Source organism: Mustela erminea, chromosome 6, assembly GCF_009829155.1.
Source record: "Mustela erminea isolate mMusErm1 chromosome 6, mMusErm1.Pri, whole genome shotgun sequence".
Lineage (NCBI taxonomy): Eukaryota > Metazoa > Chordata > Mammalia > Carnivora > Mustelidae > Mustela > Mustela erminea.
Window position 1 is genome coordinate 6,153,456 of NC_045619.1, and position 20,927 is coordinate 6,174,382.

Here is a 20,927-nt window from a genome sequence, read left to right on the forward strand (position 1 = left end):
TTGGATAACATCTGCCGCACGTGTTTTAATTCCCTACCTCTGAGTCTGAAAATTATTGTTTCCCTGAAAACAATTAAAATTAAAATTGAACTGGGTGTCATGCTTTTTTTTTTTTACGATTTATTTAGTTATTTATTTGACAGGCAGAGAGGCAGGCAGAGAGAGAGGAAGGGAAGCAGGCTCCCTGCTGAGCAGAGAGCCTGATTCAGGGCTCAATCCCAGGACCCCAGGATCATGACCTGAGCCGAAGGCAGAGACAACCCACTGAGCCACCCAGGTGCCCCAGGTGTCATGTATCTTAATTGGCAGACTTTGAGTCAGTTCAAACATCCCAGACATCATGAGGGTTTAGTATTATTTTTAGTGTGTGTTTTAAGTGCTTTATTTGGGACATTCTTATACTCAAATCATTATTCATGGTTTAGCTGAAATTCACATTTAATCAGGCATCCTGTATTTTTATTTGCTAAATCTGGCAACCTAGGTCCTGCACAGGTCACAGGGACCAGGGTACTGTCGGGGGTCAGAGAGCCCCAACCTGGACCCTGAAATTCTGCCCCGCAGTCAACCTGAAAGCCTCATTTCCAAACTCCTACCCTGGTCTGTGGAAGGCGCTGAAAACTGCTGCCCACTTCTCTCCTCATTGTGGGCCTCAGTTTCCTCTTCTATAAAATGAAACTAAAGGTTTCTCCACCCTGTCTCTCAGCCCCTCCCCAGGATCAAACACCTGAGTGGGGTAGGGAATCCTCAGGGACAGCGGACAGTGTGTGCCCAGAAGGCAAACCGGGCTGTGAGGAGTTTCTGTTCTTCGGCTCCTTGGATCTTAAAGAATGATTAGGACAAAGGTCTTTTTTTTTTCCCTTTCTTTCCGAGGCAACTAGGAAACCAGTTAAACCGCCATGATGATCCTTGATTCAGGCAAGGAGCTTCGGCAGATGAGAAAACCAAGGTGGAGAATGAGGACCTTGAGATCGCACGGAAGTTGCGGGATTGTCGGCGGACCCCGCAGCGCACACCAAGCGAACAGTCTGTCCCCTGCCCTCTGACCCAAAGGAGACTAAGAGATCTGCCGAGTAAACGCCACCGTGAACCTGGGATTAGAGCCTGAGCCAGAAAAAATAATAGCTGGAAAGGACATTATAGGGGCAGCTGGGGCAGTTGGACTGGGGACTGGGGATGACGAGGTCACAGTGTCGGGTCCGTGTTCAGTTTCCTGAATTGGATCATGTCACCGTGGTCTGTAAAAGAATGGCGTTGTTCTCAGGAGAAATGCGGTCAAGTGTTCAGAGGTGGAAGGTCACCGATCAGTGACTATAACTCTCCAAGGTGCGGCAAAAGAAACAGCTGGGAGGGGCGCCTGGGTGGCTCAGTGGGTTAAAGCCGCTGCCTTCAGCTCAGGTTCATGATCTCAGGGGCCTGGGATCGAGCCCTGTATCAGGCGCTCTGCTCATCAGGGATCTTGCTTCCTCCTCTCTCTCTGCCTACTTGTGATCTCTCTGTCAAATAAATAAATAAAATCTTAAAAAAAAAAAAAAAAAGAAAACAGCTGGGAAGGAAGGAGGGAGAAAGAGAGGGACAGAGAGGTCAAATGATGACAGTTGGTGACTCTGCTAGTTCATCCCACTGTTCTTTTTTTTGGTAAAGATTTTATTTATTTATTTATTTGTGTGTGTGTGTGTGTGTGTGTGTGTGTGTTTATTTAGAGAGCATGAGCAGGGGCTGGGCCAGAGGGAGGAGAGAGAGAAAACCTCAGGCAGACTCCCTGAAGAGCAGAGAGCCTGACGCAGGGCTCGATCTCATGACCCCATCAGAACCTGAGCCGAAATCAAGAGTAAGCCACCCAGGCGTTCCCTCGTGGTACTATTCTTGCAATTTCTCTGAACACTGGGTATTTTTCCAAGTCTGAGGGCCCCCGAAAAAACAAATCAGAAGTAGAAGTGGTTTTGAAGGCACTGTGCCCTCCCCGACACCCGCAGCCCAAGGTTTCTCAGAGGAGGACCCTGAAAGGGGAAGGCCTGAGCCTGTCACACCGTGAATGGCAGTTAAACCTACCATCTCGGTTTGAGTCTCAAGGGCAGGAGGGGGCCACCTAGTCAATGTCAACCCTGCTCTTTTCTGTGTGCCCCACATTCTCCCCAACACTATGGTCCCCCTTTAGACCTGCAGAGGTGAGCAGCTCCCACAGAGTCTATCCCTCTCTCTCCAAAGGAACAGAGCCACAGCTCCCTCAAACCGCATTGTCTACCACCCCTGAACGGACATCCCATCTCCCAAGATGCACGCAGGATCAGACAGGAGGGAGACGAGGGGAGCCCAGAGAAAAGGGGACAAGAGTCATAATGGTGGTCCCCTGGAAAGCAACAGGCTCTCAGCCATTGTAAGCAGATCTAAAGGAAGGAACTCTTGGGAGTCGAGGCCCAGATTAATAACTGGGCAAGACAGGTGCACCCGGACAGGTGCACCCAGTCCCTTTTCTGGGCTGGGGCAGCCGGAGGACAGGATTGCTAGGCCTGGGGCCCAAGCCAGCTGGATGGTGTGGCTGCAAGAGGTCTCTGGGGATATTGGAGTTGGCACTACCTAGGGCTCAAACAAGTGTCCAGATCATATGGGTGTCCCAAGCAGACAAAATCTGCCCCTAGTTTTGGCTACAGCTTCAATTTTTGTCCACTCATGTACCAGGTCTGGCCTCTCCAAACTCATGTGTAGCCACGGACTGTGGTCTCACTGGCAAGCTGGAGCCAACACCCATGTGAGGCTGGGCCTGGCAGGTGAGTCGCTTTCCAGAGACACTTACAGATGTAACTAGGAGTGGAATCTCTTTTTGTGCTTTACATACTGACGTGTGTTATTGAGTTGAGGTGTAAACACAGACAGGATTTATTACAGTGAAAGCAAAACGCTTCAACGATTTGTGTTGATTATGAACACTGTTAATTTTATATACAGAAAAAATGAAGAGGTTCCGAGAGATAAATAAAGAGAAGTGGAGAGTTAATAAAATCTTACGAAAGGCGGTAATAACATGACGACTTCAGGAGGAAGGCTATTTCCTTCTTGAGTCTACAAAGACATCTAATAATTTAAATAATACTACAAGACAGAAAAATAGATTGTCTTAATTCTGATTTTGTGGGACTGTTTGCTGGACTAGCATTTATAGCCTTAGTCTAAATGGTACTTAAGTTTTGTTTGTGTATTGAATGCCATTTAAGGGATGGATCTTTCGAGGAAAATCCCTGTGTGGGAATTCTTCCTAGCTTGTGAGGATGGCTGACCGAAAGGAGAAAGCCAAGTCAGTCACCTCCAGATTTCACAAGGAGAGCGACCTCCAACATCACATGTCCACATCTGTGATAATCATCGTCATTAAGGGATACGAAGAAAACCAGAAGTGACTGGGGAAAACAAGGAGGTCCGGGGTCATCTGCTCCCGGGCCTCAGTGGAAGGCGTCTGTGGACAAGGGCGCTTATCCTAAGAAGGACCTACCCGTGGGAAGTTACTGGCTGCACACTCTGAAGGCAAGCTTTCTGATTTGATTACTTCCTTCATAATATTAAAATTGTGTTCAGTAAGGGGGCACCGGCCTGGCTCAGTCAGGGGAGTATGCAACTTTTGATCTCAGGGTCCTGAGTTTGAGCACCATGCTGGGCATAGATTACTAAAAAAAAAAAAGAAGAAGAAGAAGAAGAAAATTGAGATCAATAAGACTGAAATTATACCTGACTGATCTGCTGTGACATTCACCCTTAGATCTGTTTCTCTGTCCCTCCCTCCATGCTGTCCCGTTGCCTTTCAAAACCAGCCTTTCCCTCCCCCACATGCCTAAGTCCTCCCCGCATTTCCCCCCATCGCTGTGCCCTCCACCCAGGTCCCCACACTGCCTCATCCTGGCTTTACATAATCTCATTGTGCCCCCTGGTCCAGCTCCGGGCACAGTGAGCCTCTGGTGTTTGCGACCCGGTGTCTGTCCACCTTGCTTCTACCTCCAGGTTCTGTCCAGCTCCTTCTGCCTGGACAGCATCACATTGCAGGGACATGGGGCCGGCAGCCTGAGCAGTCAGACTAACAGAAGCTCACATCCCACAGAAGCTCACTTCTGAGTCCAAGGCCGTTCCAGGAGGCCAAGGCCAGAGAGCCTCCCTGGAGCCAGCATGGGCTGTTCAGCTCACTCTTCCAACAAGTATTTACTGAGCAACCACTATACCCCTGGGGACTCCTGATTTTGGCTCAGTCGTGATGGCAGGATTCTGGGATTGAGCCCCATCAGGCTGTGCGCTCAGCGTGGGGCGGGGCAGGCCAGAGGATCCCGCTTGAGAATTCTCTCCCTCTCCCTTTCTAATAAATAAATCTTAAAATAATAATAATAATAAGTCTTGCCCTCAGGGAGCCCACAGTCCCCTGGGATGCAGTGGGCCTGGGGACAGGCCACCAAGGAGGGAACACAGTGGGATGACTTCAGCGGCAGGAAGAGCTATTTGGCCTGCGGCCAAACAGTGAGCCGGGGCGGCCCTGAGGCAGCTGGGGACAGTGTCCCGTTGAGAGGGAACAGCGGGTTCAAAGGCCGGGAGGGGGACGCAGCTAAGCAGTGTCAGGACCGGGAAGGCCCGTGAGGCCCAGCGCCGCGCTAGGTGCCCCCGTCCGACTTTAGGCCAGGCGTGGCCTGGCCGCTTCCGGATTTTCTGTTCCGGATCCCGTCGAGGAGGGGCGCCACCTTCCCTCTTTCTGGTGACAAAAGGGACCCAGAGAAGGCCGACGTGCGACCCCAGCCCGCCCCGCGGGCCGGAGCCCTGCTGCACGCTCGCAAGAAGACCCCAACGCCGCCGCCGGCCGCCGGCCACCTGCAGCGCGCGGGCGACTCCCCCGTCGCCCCTTCCCTGCGGCGGCGTGCGGGGCGGGGCCGCCTGGGTCCGCGCGGCCCCGCCCCTCCGCCGAGGTGACGCGACCGGGGGGCGGGGCCTGGGCGCGGCGGCCCGACTGTCTCGGCAGCGGCGGAGGAGCACCGTGCGGCGCCACGATGGGGGCCCAGCTGAGCACGGTAGGCGGGGAGGGGCGCGGGGCCCCGCGGGGACGGGGGCGCGGGGGGCCGCGGGGACGGGGGGCACGGGGACCCCACCCGGCCCACCCCGCCCCGCGCGTGTCCCGCGGGAGCCGCGACTCACGCCCCGGCCCTCCGTCCCCGGGACCCAGCTCTCCTGACCGGGGTGGGGGGCGTGCGGGCGGCGGGCTCCGGGGGCGGGCACCCGGCTGACGGACACTGGGCGCCCCGCCCGCTCGCCCGCATCCCACCCCCCCTCCATCCCTCCTGGTCCCGCCCGGTCCCGCCCTGTGGAGGGAGGAGCGGGCTGCGCCCGAGCCCTGCGAGTGCGGGTGGGAGAGGGTGTGGCAGGGAAAGTTGGAGTGTGACCGAGTGTGCCGGTGAGCGAGTGTGAGTGTGAATGGGAATGAGTTTGAGAGCGCACGTGTGTGGCTGAGTGTGAATAAATGACACGACGGGGTGACGTGTGGGTGTGCACGAGAGTGCGTGGCAGTGTGAACGCACACGCGTTTGTGCGTGCAAACAGGCGGCTGGTTGAATATATGAAGTGACTGGGTGTGAAGTGTGAGTGTGCACGAGAGTGAGCGTGAATGGGCATGCGTTCGAGAGTGCAGATGTGTGGCTGAGCGTGAATCCATGGGCCGGGCGTGGTGGCCAGTGTGCGTGTGGAGGTGTGCGGCCGAGCAGCCTGTGTGGCCGAGTGAGCAGGCGGGAGTGAATGTGTGTGAGAGCGTCTGAGAGCACGTGGGCGTGGGAGTGCCGTTGGTGTGCACTCTCTCCCGGTGGCAGGGTCTGTGGCTTCTTGGGGCCTCAGTGACTCCGCGGCACCCTAGTCTGGCTGGAAGGGGCCCTGCGGGCTTGCCCGGCTGGGCTCGCCTCCGGCTCTCCGGGGAAGGCTAGAAGCTGACTTGTGAGCGGCATTTCACAGATGAAGAAATGCAGCTCACACTTGGTCACCTGCTGATGCCTGGCAGGGCCTGGATTTGTGGGCTCCAAAGTCCACCATCCTGCTGTCCCTTTTGGACTGGCGCAGGGCCTCCCCACCCCCCCACGCCTCTGCTCTTGGATTTCTCAAAACCCCCACAGTGGGGCTGGGGCCGTGTGCTCCTTGAGAAGGCTGTAGCCAGAGGGCAGCTGCCCAGATCCCTGCACACACTGTGGTCTCCGGTGCTGGCTGGACACGGGGAGCAGGCCACAGGGCTGGCACTAAGGACGAGGCCCAGGGCCGCTTGCCTCCACCGCCGTCCCCACCCCAGGCGCCCAGGGTTTGGAGGGTGCCTGCCTCCTCCCTCTGGCTCTGTGAGGCTCCTCCTCACGAGGCCAAAAGGCCTGTTGGCCTGGGTACTTGCTCATGAAGTTGTGGCCCAGCCCAGGACTCTGGGGGACATTCAGACCGTGCAGCAGCCTTGCCCAGTGCGAACCCATGGGCATTACTCAGCTGCAGAGGAACGTGCTCCTCGACCCCTGACCCCCACCCCGGCTGTTTACCTGCTATGCTTCTCACCTTCTGGCTGCTGGTGGTAGGATTTGTCACTGCGTCCCCAGCGTGTGGCTGCTCCATCCATTTTTGCTGAAGAGCCAAGGCTCCCTGGCAACCGCCTTGTGAGGGGCAGAGCCCTGTCTGGGGATCAGGAGACTCAGTAACTCCTCGGGCTCCTCTGCCCAAGGAGCCCGCTGAGCACTCAGCTGTGCTGGGGACAGGGAGCCACCATCCCGGATGGCAGGCCAGTCCCCCTACATGCCCCGCCCCCCCCCCCCCGTGGCTGGGCAGGAATGGCCCCTTCCTTGTTTGCCCTGCTGGGATTCCCGCTTAGCCCGAAATACCCACAGCAGACCCTAGCTAGGCCTCCTGGGCTCAGGCTCTACAGGGTCTGCAGGGGCTGGCTCCAGCTCTGCCCAGCAGACTGCTCTGGGGCGCCTTATCTGGGACATGCAGGCTCTGCAGGGGGCCTCCTCCCTTGTTTCAGGGCACCCCCCCCATCAGGGGTTGGCTCCAGAGTCTGTCAGCCACCTGGGGGGAACCCTGGGGGACTGGCCAGCCATCTAGGACTGTGGCTCCCTTGTCCCCAGCTCAGCCATTGAGTGCTCAGGGGGCCCTGACAGGCTGCCAGGCTGCCATCACAGGTAGAGTCCCCGGCTTTCCACTGCTCCCCGGCCCTCCCCCAGCTCTCTGCCTAGTCTGTGGCCTTCATCCCTGGCCCCAGGAGAGCAGGGCTGTGTCTTCTCTGCTGAGAGCCCCCTTGCTGTCCCCGTGCCCCTCCTCCCGAGTTCCCTTCCCCCACAGTTGCGAGCCAGGAGCCCCCCCTGCAGAACTTCCTCCACTCCCTCCCACTTCCTTCCACTTCCTGAGAAGGGGGCCAGGAGGGAGGTGGACACCCAGATCCCTGCAGGACAGCTGGTGGGCGACAAGGCAGGTAAGCCTCTAAGCCTCGGCACAGGGAGCTGGCGCCTGGGGAGGGCTCACCCTGCTCCCTCAGACCTAACCCGGGTAGAGTGGATGGCACGTCTGGTCCCAGTAGGGAATTCCAGGGGCTGAGCAGCAGGGTGGGCTGCCCTGGGGAGGGTGGCGGAGTGGGGGGCTGCCCAGCCCCTCAGCAGTGGTGGGTGTGCTGGGCGCTCCCTGGAGACATCCTGGGACTTTGGCTGCTCCTTCCCCCCTCCCCCTCCTGTGTCTGCAGAGGTGAGGAGAGGCAGGTGGAGGATTCCCTGAGGGGCAGAGCATTGCCTGGAGGGGCATCAGGTCAAGGTCTGGGAGGCAGGCACCTGTCTCCCAGACCCCCCCGCCCCCCAGGGGCTGCGGTGACCTGGTTGTACGTGTGGGTACATGTGTGTGTCTGTGTATGAGTCGCTCGGCTGAGCGGGAGCTGGGGTGGGGCCTTGGGCTCAGCCATCTGCCTTCTGTTTCCTCTGGCCACTGCGTGCAGGGGTGGGAGTGCCCTGGGCTGGGTGTGGGGGTGCCGTGCAGAGCTCATTTCACTCCCAAGTTGCGGGAACAGAGCATCCCTACCCCTTGTGAATCTGGCAAAGCCTTCCATTTTGGGGAGCTGAAGTCTTTACCTTTCCACTGTACCCTTTCCCCTGCCTGTGTCTGTCTTCCCGCTGGCTTGAGTTCCTCAGGGGCAGGGTCCCGTGGCTTGTGTCCCCCGAATCCGGCACGATCCTGGTGTGAGGTGTGCTTCCTGGGGTTTATGGCCTGAAGGACTGACAGCCCACAGCTGCCTCCCCGGATAGGAAGGTGTAGGCTCGCAAACCCACCTCTGCTCTCTCGGGGCCACACGGGGCCCGCGGGCACAGAGACTGTTGTACAGTGACTCAGGGCGTGGACTTGAGTCAGATGCTGGGTTCAGATGCTGGCCCTCGGGCCGGGTCTGTCGTCCGGGCCTCTGCTTCCTTGCCTGGTTGGGATGGTAATAGCTCCGGTCTCTGGGCTTACAGGGTTATGAGAGATAATTAGGTGCTCTGTGTAGCCCCGTCCCGGGGAGTAGGGACTAGAAGGAAGGCGGATGACATCTGTCTACTGCCCGTGGGAGCAGCTCCTTCCGGGCCCAGGGACTGATCCTTCCGGACCTCTGGAAGGCGGCTGTGCCCAGCAGGGCGGGAGCAAGGGTCCTAGCCACCTTGGCCTGTGCTCTGTGAAGGGCTGTGGGTTTTTCAAAGGGACGGGGTAAGCGGGTGCCCCGAGCTTGCCCGGGAGGGACCTGGCCTCTTGCCCTGGTTCCTGAAACTTCCAGACAAAATAAAGGGAGTCAGAGAACAGCCTGGGGTGGGGGTGGGGCCTGGATTTTTTTCCACAAATATTTACCAAGTGTCTGGGGTGGGGGGGGGTGTGCCGTGGTGAGGAGACACCCAGATGTCTACCTCCTGGGGTTCCTGCTCTGGGGTCTGCTGTGGCACGTCAGCTGTGACCACACACGGGCCGTTTGAGCGCAGGCTGGCATCCGCGGTCCCCGAGGCTGGTACCTGGCCTCTGGAAGGGCTCTGCGGGGGCTGCAGCCTGTGTTCAGGACTTGCCTTCGGAGCTGTGAATCTTTGTCACAGCCAGTGTTTGTGGGCTTGGGGCAGGTGAGTGATAAGTGACAGAGAATTGGGGACCCAAGCCCAGACTCCACCCGGGCCTCGAGGCCTCCGTTTCCTCATTTGTCACATGAACGCGGTGGGCCCGACTCTCAGGGACTGCTGTGGGTCAGTGAGGAAATGCAAGGGGAGCCCTTTTGTCAATTGCAGAGCGAGCTGCAGGCCCAGGGGGTCTTATGTTATCAAACTTGGCCAAGGTCTGGGGAGAATAAACCTCCAGGGAGCCCCAGACCCAGCTCCAGCTGGCCCTTACGGTCATTTCAGGCCATCTGCAGGGCTCCTTCCTAGGGTGATTTCCTGCAAACGTAAGTTCACTCCACTCTCTCCCTAAACAGTGCTCCCAAAAGATAGGGCTTCTCTGATTGACTGGGAGGGGCTTGCGAATTCTCCCCACCCCCACCGAGTTTGCAGAGGGGAGCAGGGGCTGTGGAAGTCCACTGAGGGCCAGCTTAGCTAGGGAGGGCCAGTCAAGGAAGATTTGATCTTTGACCTGGGCTCGGAAGGATCAGTAGGAGTTTCCTGTCTGGATGAGGGAAGAAGAAGGGTGATTGGGGCAGAAGGAAGACTGTGCAAAGGCCCGAGGCAAGAAGGGCTTTTGGCCAGAGCTGTAGCCATACAGTAGGAATGTAGGCGGGGGAGCCATCGCGGGTGTTTGAGGAGGGACTGGAGGCCCCATCGTTGGCTTGGCAGTTGGGGCCTCATTGTGGGAGGCAGGATGTGGGACAGTGGTGGGTGGGATTCGGGCCTCGGGCTCTGTGGCCAGGGCACCGAGAGGGCACCTTCCAGGGAGGTGGCCTGGGAAGAGCTAGACGGGCCTGGTGCTGAGTCCTGGCTTCTCCCCTGACTTGCTGTAGGACCGACCACAGGCAAGTCGCTTGAGGAACAGGGACAGTAATATCCCTTGTGAGTGTGGTTCTGAGAATTGGCTTTGGTGCAGTTGGGGCGAGATACGGCCCTTCTCTGGGTCTGTTTCCTTATCTGTGACCTGGTGATGAACGAGGTGCCTGCGGCCTGAGGCCGAAAGGAGGAGTACCGCAGGTTGCTCCTGGGTCGTTCACTGGGCAGTCCCAGCTTGGGATGGGTTGCCCCACCAGCCCTGGCCCTGCCCCACCAGCCCTGCCCCACCAGCCCTGCCCCACCAGCCCTGCGGGAGGCCTTTTCCGTCATTCCCCGCCCAGTCCCCACTACCTCCCACCCTCCAATCCCCCCCCCCGCCCCCCCCAGATAGGACGTCCTCCTGTACTTGAGGAGGGCGGGGCCTAGAAAGGCTGAGGTTCTCCCCCTGAGGTCCTGAGCTGGGGTTTCAGACCTCGGCCTCCTGACCCCCCAGTCCAGGGCTGCCAGCCAGGCCCCTTCATGAGTCCCAGGATGGGCGAAACACTGTGTGCTGTCTGGGATATGGTGGGGGCTGGGTAACTGGGCAGTGGCCAGAGACCCCCGGACGGGTGGCCCCAGCCCCTGCTGTGATGGGCGGGGTTGGAGAAGGGAGCCCTGGCTGGCTCTAGAGAGCCTTTTCTTCAGACCCATTAGTCACAGACCAGGGGCTCTGTGGGGTGGGGCCTAGGCTGTACCCAGCCTGGAGGCCCTGCCTGGGAGAGAGGCCCATTGTTCTAAGCCCAAACAAAGGGCCTGAAACCTTAGCAGCCACAAGGTAACTTGAAGCTGCTGGGCCGGTTTGGGGAACAGGGGCCATGGTGCTTCGGCCCTTCCTTCACCCGGGTATTCCATCTCCCCGCTGGCAGAGGCCCACTGAGGGCGGCAGGACAAAGTTCCTGTGTGTGCATCCACATTCCTCTGTGACCTGGACACCCCCATCTCAGCTCATATCCCGGCTCCCCCAGAAGGTGAACAGAGCAGTCAGTCAGTCTTCTACAGATGAGAACACTGAGTCTCGGAGAGGCCTCAGGTACTCAGCCAGAGCACCCTCCCTGGGTCGATAGAAAGTGGAGAATCCTGGATAGAAAGTGGAGAATCCTGGCAAGGCGTCTAGGAAGCCAGGGAGCAGTGGGGTGGGCCTTGAGAGGCGAGGGTCCTTCCTCTCTCACCAGCCACTTCCAGGTCTACGCTCTGCAGAATAGGCTACCTCAAAAAGCTGTGTAATTGAAGATCTTGGCTCTGAGCTTCCTGGCAGTCAAGGCAAAAAGGGGAACTTGTATGGTGATGATAAGGAGAACACATGATCATTTGCTGAGAGAACTAAAGTTAGGGAGGTGTGTCCATGATGGCTAGAGAACAAAAATGTGAGCCAGCTTTCTGGAGAAGCAGTGTGGACTTTTGGATCTCAGCCTCACTGTTGGTACCACCAGTGTGGGCTCCTCCCCACCCCACACCCACTTTTTATTTTGAAATAATTTCAAACTTACAGTAAAGTTGCGATAATGTGTGAAGAATTCCTGTATACTTTTTGCTCAGACGGACCTTGTCCCTAATGTAGTTAGCGTTTGCTGTATTTGCGTTATTGTGGGTGTGTGTATATTTCATTATTATTTAACTATTTAAGAGTAAGGTATAGGTACAAAGCCCCTTTGCCCCTAAATACTTGAGTGTGTATCTCCTAAGGACAAAGGCCATTCTGTTGCCTTATTACAGGACAGTGGTCGATTCAGGAAAGTGACATTGATGCAGTGTTCTTCTACCTTTTTTTTTTTCAGATTTCAGATTTTATTTATTTATTTGACAGAAGAGAGAGAGAACACGAGCACAAGCAGGGGGAGTGGCAGGCAGAGGGAGAGGGAGAAGCAGGCTCCCCACCTAGACCCCATCATAGGACTGGATCCCAGGACTCTGGGATCATGACCTGAGCTGAAGGCAGATGCTTAACCGACTGAACCACTTAGGCACCCCTGCAATGCCCTTATCTAATCCATGGGCCTTAATTCAGATTTCACCAGTTGTCTCAATATTGCCCTTTGTTAGGGGCGCCTGGGTGGTTCCGTGGTCGAGCATCCTGATTCTTGATTTCAGCTCAGGTCATGGTCACGGAATGGGTCATGTCGGGCTCTGTGCTCTACGGGGAGCCTGCTTGAGATTCTCTCCCTCCCTCTCAGCCTCTCCCCTGCTTGTGCGCGCGTGCTCTCTCTGTCTCTCTTTGCTTCAGATAATAAATAAATCTTAGAAAAATATTGCCCTTTATAGCTGTTTTATTTCTGGCCCAAGATTATAATCCAAAGCCACGCATCACGTTCCAGTGCTCTGTCTCTTTGGCCTCTCTCTCGGCTTCCTAGAACTGTAAGAGTCACCGAAAACTGGCATAAGACAGCAGACATGATTCTCTCACACTTCCGGAGGCCAGAAGTCTGACATCAGTGTGCCGGCAGGGCCCCTCTCTGCAGGTCTAGGGGAGGGTCCTTCTTGGCTCCCTACTTCCGGTGGTTGTCAACAACGTTTAGCTTCCTTGGCTGTTGGCCACCTCCCTCCAGTCTTTGTCTCTGTCTTCAGGCTCACTCTGAGTCTTCTTTCTCTTATATGGACACTTGTCATGGGGCTGGGGACCCACCGGGATAATCCCAGATACTTAGCCCCACATCCTTAGCTGGGTTGCATCAACAAAGGTCCATTATTGGTCAGGTCGCGTTCCCAGGATCCGGGTGGGTATGTCTTTGGGGGCCTCTGTTTAACCCACAAGAGCTTCCTTTAATGAGGACCAGTTCTCTGACCTTCCTTTGTTTTTTTTGTGCCATTTTTGAGTTATCCTGGGGAATGGCCCTTACTGTTTCCCTCTTGGTTAGAGGCAGATGAAATGATCCTATTTCACAGTTGGAGAAACAGCTCTGAGAGGCCAAGTGATTTGCCCTGGGACAAAACCAGCTAGAGAGGATGGGTGACCAGTTGTTAGCTTCTGTAAGGCTCTTCTCCCCAAGTAAACCGAAGGGCAGTGAGCTATCTGGCCAGGGAATTTGGGTTTTGTGTTTTTTAACCGGCGCTAGGTGGCACAGTCAGTTGAGTGTCCGACTCTTGGTTTTGGCTTCGGTCGTGATCTCGGGTTGTGGGATCGAGCCCCGTGTCAGGCTCTGTGCTCAGCATAGAGTCTGCTTGGACCTTACTCTCCCTCAACCTCTACTGCTCCACCGTGTGCTCAAGTCTCTCCCCATCATAAATAAATAAATCTTAAAAGTAAGTCTACTTAAAAGATAGATAAAAATCTAAGCCATCTTTTAGGGTGTTTGTGAGGTTGAGTTGTGAGGGGTGGGGGGCTGGCAAGGGGGAGCCTCTCAAGGTCACGTAGGAGAGGGAGCATGGGCCAGATGTTTAAGAGTGTAACTGGGGAAGCCAGTGGACTCAGGTTCACATTGCAGCTCCCCACCCGCCTGCTGTGTGACTCTGGGCAAGTTGGTTCACCTCTCTGAGCTGCTTGCTCATCTGTAAAGTGGTGCTGAACGACCATGTAGGGCTCATCACGGTTCTGGGCAGTAGACTCTCTGAGTTTCAGGGGTCCTTGCAAATCATCTGGTCCAATTCATTTCAGAGAGGGCAAGGGAATTAGCCAGGATCACACAGCCAACAAGGAGCAGAGCTCTCCATGCCCAGTTCAGTGCCTCAGCTGTCCCTCAAACCTGAAGGCAGAACTTCCGGGCTCAGGACGAGGGAGCAGAGAAGTTGACTAAAGGAAGGGAAAGAGGGAGGGAGCACAGATACTCAGTGCCCAAGATTAAGCACAATTACTTGAGAACTTTACTCTGAGCTTCCTGGCAGCCAACGTGAAAAGGGACACATGGTCTGTTATGTAGCTTTCTTTGTCCTGGTTCCTCTGGGAAATGGAGCTTTGCCAGTGACTTAGAAATATAGCGATAGGTTTCATGTGCCTGGGTTTTGTAACTTCTCCCAGCCGGCACCGAAGTGGATGCCGGGGTTCCCTGGATGAGGGTGGTGGGGAGAGGGTGCTCCTGGCAGAAGGGACAGCATGAGCAGAGGCCTGGAGGTGTGAACCAACTGTTGTGTTTGCGGGAAGGGCAGGTGGCAGGCCAGCTGACCTCGTGGCTCTCTCCCTGTCATTTCAGTTGGGCCACGTGGTCCTGTCCCCAGTCTGGTTCCTCTACAACCTGCTCATGAAGCTGTTCCAGCGCTCAGCCCCGGCCATCACCCTTGAGAGCCCGGACATCAAGTACCCGCTGCGGCTCATCGACAAGGAGGTGAGGGCCTGACACCCCGGGCTTGCAGCATCCGGGCCCACGGAGGCTCCTTGCCCTCCCTCTGGCCCCGCAGAGCTTCTTGGCGCCTGCCCTGTGCTCAGGGAACAAGTTCCTCTCCCCCCGAAATAGATCCTGTTGTCTGCCCATCTTTCAGATGGGGAAATTGAAGTGATGTCCCCTTCTAGGGCTACTACCAGTAAGCAGGCGGAGGGACTCGAACTCAGGTCTCTGACCACAGAGCCTGCTCTGCAAACCACACTCTTTCCCACAGAAGTCCAGAGCAAGCGGACCCCTCAGGACTTTGGGATCTAAGCGCCCATTTAACAGATGGGAAAACAGAGGGCAAGAGAGGAGCGGGGGGCATTGGAGGTCACACTGTGAGTTAGGGGTAGAATGAGGACTCAGGCCTGCCCCTGCCTTGGTCCCAGGTGCTTCTCATCCCAGTGCTCCTTTCCTTAAAGCAAACGACTACCCCCTGCCTCCAGGGTTGCCTTCTCTGAGCCCTGCTTGTGGGACCCTGGTACCTTCTGCCTCTGTGCAGATTCGTGATCTTGTGGTCATCTGCCCCCTCTGGAAGGCTCACTCTTGCCCTCCTGTGTGACCCTTTCCCTTTTCAGAGATCTGATCATGATTTAAAACCATCGTCTCCTGCCTTTGCTCCGCCTGCCTACAGCAGCTGCTTTTCTCTCGCCTCTCCCTCACCAGGGCCCCTCCCTGCTGCTATTTCTGGCCACCGCAGCTGCCTCCAAAGGGTGTGACAGGGAGAACTGAGTCATGGAGCGGAGAAAGTCACCTGCCAGGCCCTGGGCCCTGCCCCGTCTCCACCCTGAGCTCCACACCAGTCTGAGGCCCCATGAGGCTCAGAACCGGGAGGTCACAGACAAGTCAAAAGCCAAAGAGAGGAAAAAGAAAAAAAAAAATCACCACTTCCCAGAAACTTGTATGATGCTTTATCTTTTCAATATGTTTTATATATATTTTAACCATTTTAATTCCAGAAGGAACGTGTGGCTTATATGTGCCCACTATAAACATTCTTTGTTGAGTATTAACATCCCCTCCATGCCGCCTCCATACGGAGGGTCCCCTTCGCTGGCCGTGCGAGCCTTTTCCTGGGCATCCCGTTCATACACGTGTGATGTGTGCAGTTTTAGGCGTGTGTATACTTACTGTCACTTTTTTAAGAATCTAATTTTTTTCACCCAGCCGTACAACACGGACACCTTACCACGTCTCATCCAAATTATTTTTGACCACTGTCTAGCATTTCCCCATAGGGCAGTCACACAGTCGACCCGCCAGTCCCTTTTGATTGTCCGAAGCGTTAAATCTGCTCCTTCCCCCACTAGAGCCTAGTGGTGGCTTTTGGGGGTCAGCGGCCGGGTCCGCCTTTTTTTTTTTTTTTTTTTTAAAGATTTTATTTATTTATTTGACAGAGAGAAATCACAAGTAGACGGAGAGGCAGGCAGAGAGAGAGAGAGGGAAGCAGGCTCCCTGCTGAGCAGAGAGCCCGATGCGGGACTCGATCCCAGGACCCTGAGATCATGACCTGAGCCGAAGGCAGCGGCTTAACCCACTGAGCCACCCAGGTGCCCCCGGGTCCGCTTTTTGATATGTTCGCTAAGCTCCCCCAGTGGTGCAGGGAGGCCCCCTCCCCCCACTGCTTGCCCTTCCTGAACCTGCTGACCGTCAAGGTCTCCCTGGAGCTCTGGGGGGTGGACGGGTTGGCTCACCCTGGCCAGCAGCCCCATGCTGAGCCCTGCACAGACGTTAGCCTCATGACTTTGCTGGGCCCCGCCTCTGTCATCCAGCCCAGGAATTATCAGTGTTTTTCCCTGTTCCTCTTCTTCCCAAAGTTGCCTGGCGTGTGGGCTTCTGACCTTGAGCCCAGGACCAGTTGATAATCCTGGACTCTGTTCCCAGGAGGCCTGGGGACTCAGTTTGCATGGAGCGCAAGGTTCACGGGGGAGGCCGCCTGGGGCTTGGGCTGGGGGTGCAGAGACCGCTGGGGCTGTCCTAGGGGGTGGCCGGGCTCTGGCTTTCTGCGATCCGGGCCTCCTGCCCCTGCTTGTCGGCTTCAGGGCCGCTCAGAATGGCGCTCTGCTCCTTTGGAGAGTCTGCTGTCCTCCCTCCAAGTGATGACCTGTCCATCAGTGGACCTTGCCACGTCGCCTAGCCTCGTGTGGGCGCAGACCCGTGCTGGATAGTGGCCGGGTGCAGGAGAGACCCCGCAGCGGCCTCAGGGGGCTGGGGCTCTGGGCTTATTCCCAGCTCTGACCACAGCTTACTGTGGGAGACTTGCCTCCCCGGCCTTGGTTTAAGTCTGCTTAATGGGGAGTGGGGGGCTTTGGTTCTGGTTCCTTCCTTGGCCGAGCCTGGCTCTTAACCAGCCTCTGCCCCACTCTGGGGAGAAATGGCCATCGCCTGCCCACCCTGCGCAGGGTGGAGGCCTGGCTTAGCTGTGGCCGTGACCTCGTGGGCAGTGGGGCTGGTGCACTTCTGCCCTGTGCAGCCCGCTGCCGTCATGGCCGTCCCACTTCTCAGGGGACTTTTAGCATCATCTGGAGCTCCTCTCTTGTGTCCCCGGCCCTAGCACACGGGCCTTGTCTCAGCCCTGCCCTTAGTTTGCCAGCCCAGGGCCCGAGGTCTTCCTGCTTCCCCAGGACCCTCCCCAAGCTGATGGCAGGGTTGGATCCTCCCTCTTGCCCTCAGAATTTTCTGGGCCATCTGCAGCCTCCCGTTGGGATCCTGAGTTCATTCCATACCCTAATCCCCTTGCTGGGGTCCTGGGTGGGTCCCTGCCCTTCTCTGGGCCAGTGAGAGCAGAGGCACACGTGGTGCGTGTTTGACTCCTTGCCTGTGCACACGTGCGTGCACACGTTGTACGTCCACATGTGACATCAGCGTCCCTTCTGGATGACGCGGGATGCGTCCAGAATGAGGGCTGGGGGCCGCTCTGCCCCAGGTGCTGACAGCTCATGCCTCTTCACAGGTGATCAGCCACGACACCCGGCGGTTCCGCTTCGCCCTGCCGTCGCCCCAGCACATCTTGGGCCTCCCCGTCGGTGAGTGGAGCTGGGGCCTAGGTCAGAGAACTGGGAGCTTTGCCCTTGAACTAGGGAGAGTGGGAAAGTCTTCAAGGACCAAGGACAGCCACACAGGCCCTTCAACGAGTGTGCGAATGAGAGGGGACATCCATGGTGTCCCTGACAGCGTCTCTGGCCGGAGCAGAGCTGTGACAGCAGGAAGCTGGGACATGATGGGAAGCCCTGTGAGGGCGGGAAGGGGGCCTGGAGCTGAGGCCAGGCTGGCCTCTTGAGGACAGGGCAGGGCGCAGGGCGATGACTGACTAGACCCAGCACACCCTGCAGAGGTAGTCCGCGGACCCTCCGGAACCAGAACCCCCCCATCTCGTCCTGCAGGCCAGCACATCTACCTCTCAGCTCGGATCGATGGCAACCTGGTCATTCGGCCCTACACGCCCGTCTCCAGCGATGACGACAAGGGCTTTGTGGACCTGGTCATCAAGGTGAGGTCGGGGCCGGGGCCTTGTGGGGGCCGGGGGGACCGCATCCCCTATAACCCGGTCTCTGAGGGCCCGGTGCTCCCTCGCGCCGGGTTCTAAATGAAAGTGAACTGGAGTTTCCCAGCACAGGCAGGGGCAGCGGGCAGGGCCTGGAGTCCGGGAGGAGCAGCTTCAGGGAGGGTCATCTGCAGAAGAGAAACCGGGAAGGTTGACCAGCTTGTGCAGAGCTCACTTGCCTGCCCTTAGACCGCCAAGGCCTGCACCGGGTGTCCGGTTGTGGCCGCAGGGTCCTGCTCTGATACGCTCAGTCACATGGTGTCGGTGACCAGCCGGTCCCTTCCCGAGCATGTTTTCCTAAGAGACATCCCAAAGACCCCTCGGGAGTGGTGTGAGGAGCTCGGTCGTTGTCTGGGGAGCTTGGCTCCCTCACGGGCAGGGGTAGGTGCACGCTGTAGGGGAGAGGCAGCTCTGAGACCAGAGACACAGCCAGCGAGGATCTGAAGAATCACCACACTGAGGGGCATCTGGGGGGCTCGGTCGGTCAAGCATCCGACTGTGGATTTCAGCTCAGGTCATGATCTCAGGATTGTGCGATCGAGCCCTGAGTCGGGCTCCACGCGGAACGTGGGGTCTGCTTGGGATTCTCTCTCCCACTGCCCCTTCCCCACACTTGCACGTATGTGCTGTCTCTCACGTGCTCTCTTAAAAAAAAAAATCACATTTGAGTGGAAAGAGAAATGACAATCGTAGCGCAGTATACTTCTGTGAAATTAGAAGCAGAAGCTTTGCGGAACGATCCATGTTCCCAGACCGCCCGTCTGACACATGCGCCCAGCCCAGGCCAGTGGGGGTGTGGAGTTGGAGACCCTGCCCGGAGAGGCCCAAACCCCCATGGCCCACCCTGACCCCACAGTCCCGGGGGCCGGGCTTACTCCTAACTGCACTGTGCAGGCCCCTCACTGGGCCCATCATGGGGGAACGGACAGAGCCGAGGCCCCTCCCGCTGGGCCCCAGCTGAGGCCCCGGGTCTGTGAAGGCAGGAGGGCAGCTGGGCCTGGGCCCTCCATAGCTTGGTGTCATTTAGATGATACTGGAGGCCCAGGCCCAGGCTCGGGAGCCTGTCTTTGCCTGGAGAGAGGACACCCTTGCTCCTCTCACACAGGAGACCGGGCCCCGGGCACGGCAGAGTGGGTCAGGTGGGGTGAAGGGAGCTGCTCCCCTGGGCTGAGACGTGGAGGCCAAGGCCAGAGAGGAGGGAGGAGGACCTTCCCGGTGCCAAGGCCCTGAGGTCGGAAGGAGATGAAGATGCTTCATAGGACAAGAGGGGATGGCAGGGCGGTGGGGGGAGGGCAGTAGGGTTTGGGGGTTTGTCCAGAAGGAAGGGAAGCTGTTGAGGGTTCAAGCATCTGTTCTTGTTGGAATCATTCTAGCCGGATGTGGAGAAGGTATTTGGGAGTTGGGGGGTGGCATCCAGGTAGAGGACGGGAAACTCAGGAAGACCGGGCCCCTCTGGCTCAGAGACCTTGCTCCCTGCTCCCCACTGGCCCTGGACAAAAGCCAGAGGGCTGGCCCGCACGTGGCTCTGCCTCTCCCTCCCTGTCCCTGCGCTTCCCCATGCTGACACCCCCTGTGCCCCGGGGGCCCAGGCCTTTTGGGCTGCCAGTCCCTCCCCAGCCGCCCCCTCGAGGCCCAGCACCCCAGCCCTGGGCGGGGCGAGCTGTGCGCCATCTCCCCATCTCTTTCTTGTAGAACTTCCTTTCTTTCAAAGGGGAAGTCCCACAGAGCATAGGGAGGGAAGTTGTTCCAGAAACACTGTTTTTATGACAGCACAGAATGGAACGAACAGAACACACCAGGGAGGGGTGGGGCTAAGCCCGCTTCCCGGAGCCTTGTCTGTGCTAAACTCCCAGCGTGGGAATCTCCCATCGGGAGGGGGCACGGAGACCGTTCTTGGCAGGACGTTAATACATCGAGCCCTCGGGTTGGGGGCCTTGTTCCCCAGGCGGATGCTTGGTGTTCAGGGCGGGTGTTAGGGAAAGGCAGATTCTGGGAGCGTGGGCCTGCAGATGGGTGAGTTGAGATTGGTGGATGGCTCTCACGTGAGAGAGCCACACGCGGGCCACAGAGATCCCTAGAAGCCTCCTTCCCCCTGCAGCCCAGAGCCCAGCCCGGTGACCCTGAGAACAGGGTCCGAGGACTGTGGGTGTGTCTTGTAGGTTTACTTCAAAGACACCCATCCCAAGTTCCCTGCTGGAGGGAAGATGTCCCAGTACCTGGAAAACATGAAGATTGGCGACACCATTGAGTTCCGGGGCCCGAACGGGCTGCTGGTCTACCAGGGCAAAGGTGATTTGGGTTGGAGTGCCCAGCCCCGGTGGGCTTGCTGAATGCCGGGTCTGCTGCTGTCTGGGTGGGGGACCCCTGTTGGGGGACCGGTTTCCTCGGCCATCTCGGAGGGGAATTGGTCACCCCGGGGGTTGCAGACTGGCAGCCCATAGACCGGCTTTGTTTGCCTGAAACCCAGTAAGTGGAAGCATCGAGGCAGAGCACTTCTGGGTCCCCAGGTCCACCTCCTACCCCTGCACCGTCTGCGGTGGGAGCGAAAGGCTCGTCCTCCTGCTTCTCTCGGCTGGCTTTGCCCCCATCCTGTCCGGCCCCAGGCATGGCATGTTTGAGAGCTGGGGTCTCCCCTTCTCCCTTCTCTCCGCAGGGAAGTTTGCCATCCGTCCAGACAAGAAGTCCAGCCCCGTCATCAAGACAGTGAAGTCGGTCGGCATGATCGCTGGCGGGACGGGTCTGTGTTCCCAGAGCCCCTTGCTGAGCCCCTGGCAGGCGATGTCATGGGTGGGAGTCAGGGTCAGGGTCAGACCATGGGATGAGGCACGGATTATAAGCAGTTGTGAGCTCCCCGAGGGCAGGCCCCCAGGCCCGGTTGTCCTGGCACTTCCCCTCCATGCCGCCCCCTGCCTGTCTGGCACTGGGCATTGGCACTGGGCCTGGGGGTTCGTATACAGCAGGTGCTCACTCAGTGCGTGGGGGGTGCTGCTGTTTTGTAGGCATCACCCCGATGCTGCAGGTGATCCGCGCCATCATGAAAGACCCACATGACCCCACCGTGTGCCACCTCCTGTTTGCCAACCAGGTCAGTGGGTGAGCCCGAGA

The 20,927-nt window shown here is 57.6% G+C and overlaps 1 protein-coding gene and 1 long non-coding RNA gene across 4 annotated transcripts in view; one reads left to right on the forward strand and one right to left on the reverse strand.

Moving 5' to 3' along the window:
- Nucleotides 1-1,467: 1,467 nt before the first annotated feature.
- Nucleotides 1,468-6,946, reverse strand: LOC116592680. The gene is made up of 3 exons (XR_004286578.1): nucleotides 6,865-6,946; nucleotides 6,541-6,657; nucleotides 1,468-1,496 (listed from the first exon to the last, which is right to left on the reverse strand). It is a non-coding gene; the product is annotated as an uncharacterized LOC116592680 (long non-coding RNA).
- LOC116592678 (NADH-cytochrome b5 reductase 3) overlaps nucleotides 4,952-20,927 on the forward strand; it is a 28,336-nt gene continuing 12,360 nt past the window's right edge. The window contains exons 1-7 of one of the 3 annotated variants that reach the window (XM_032346062.1): nucleotides 4,952-5,036; nucleotides 14,108-14,239; nucleotides 17,232-17,304; nucleotides 17,662-17,768; nucleotides 19,982-20,111; nucleotides 20,476-20,559; nucleotides 20,822-20,907. In XM_032346062.1, the coding sequence (XP_032201953.1) occupies nucleotides 5,016-5,036; nucleotides 14,108-14,239; nucleotides 17,232-17,304; nucleotides 17,662-17,768; nucleotides 19,982-20,111; nucleotides 20,476-20,559; nucleotides 20,822-20,907 (633 nt within the window). In that variant the 5' untranslated portion in view covers nucleotides 4,952-5,015. Of the gene's footprint in view, nucleotides 5,037-7,345; nucleotides 7,451-14,107; nucleotides 14,240-17,231; nucleotides 17,305-17,661; nucleotides 17,769-19,981; nucleotides 20,112-20,475; nucleotides 20,560-20,821; nucleotides 20,908-20,927 lie in introns of those variants that run through there. The other 2 variants (XM_032346063.1, XM_032346064.1) reach the window with 2 other exon arrangements.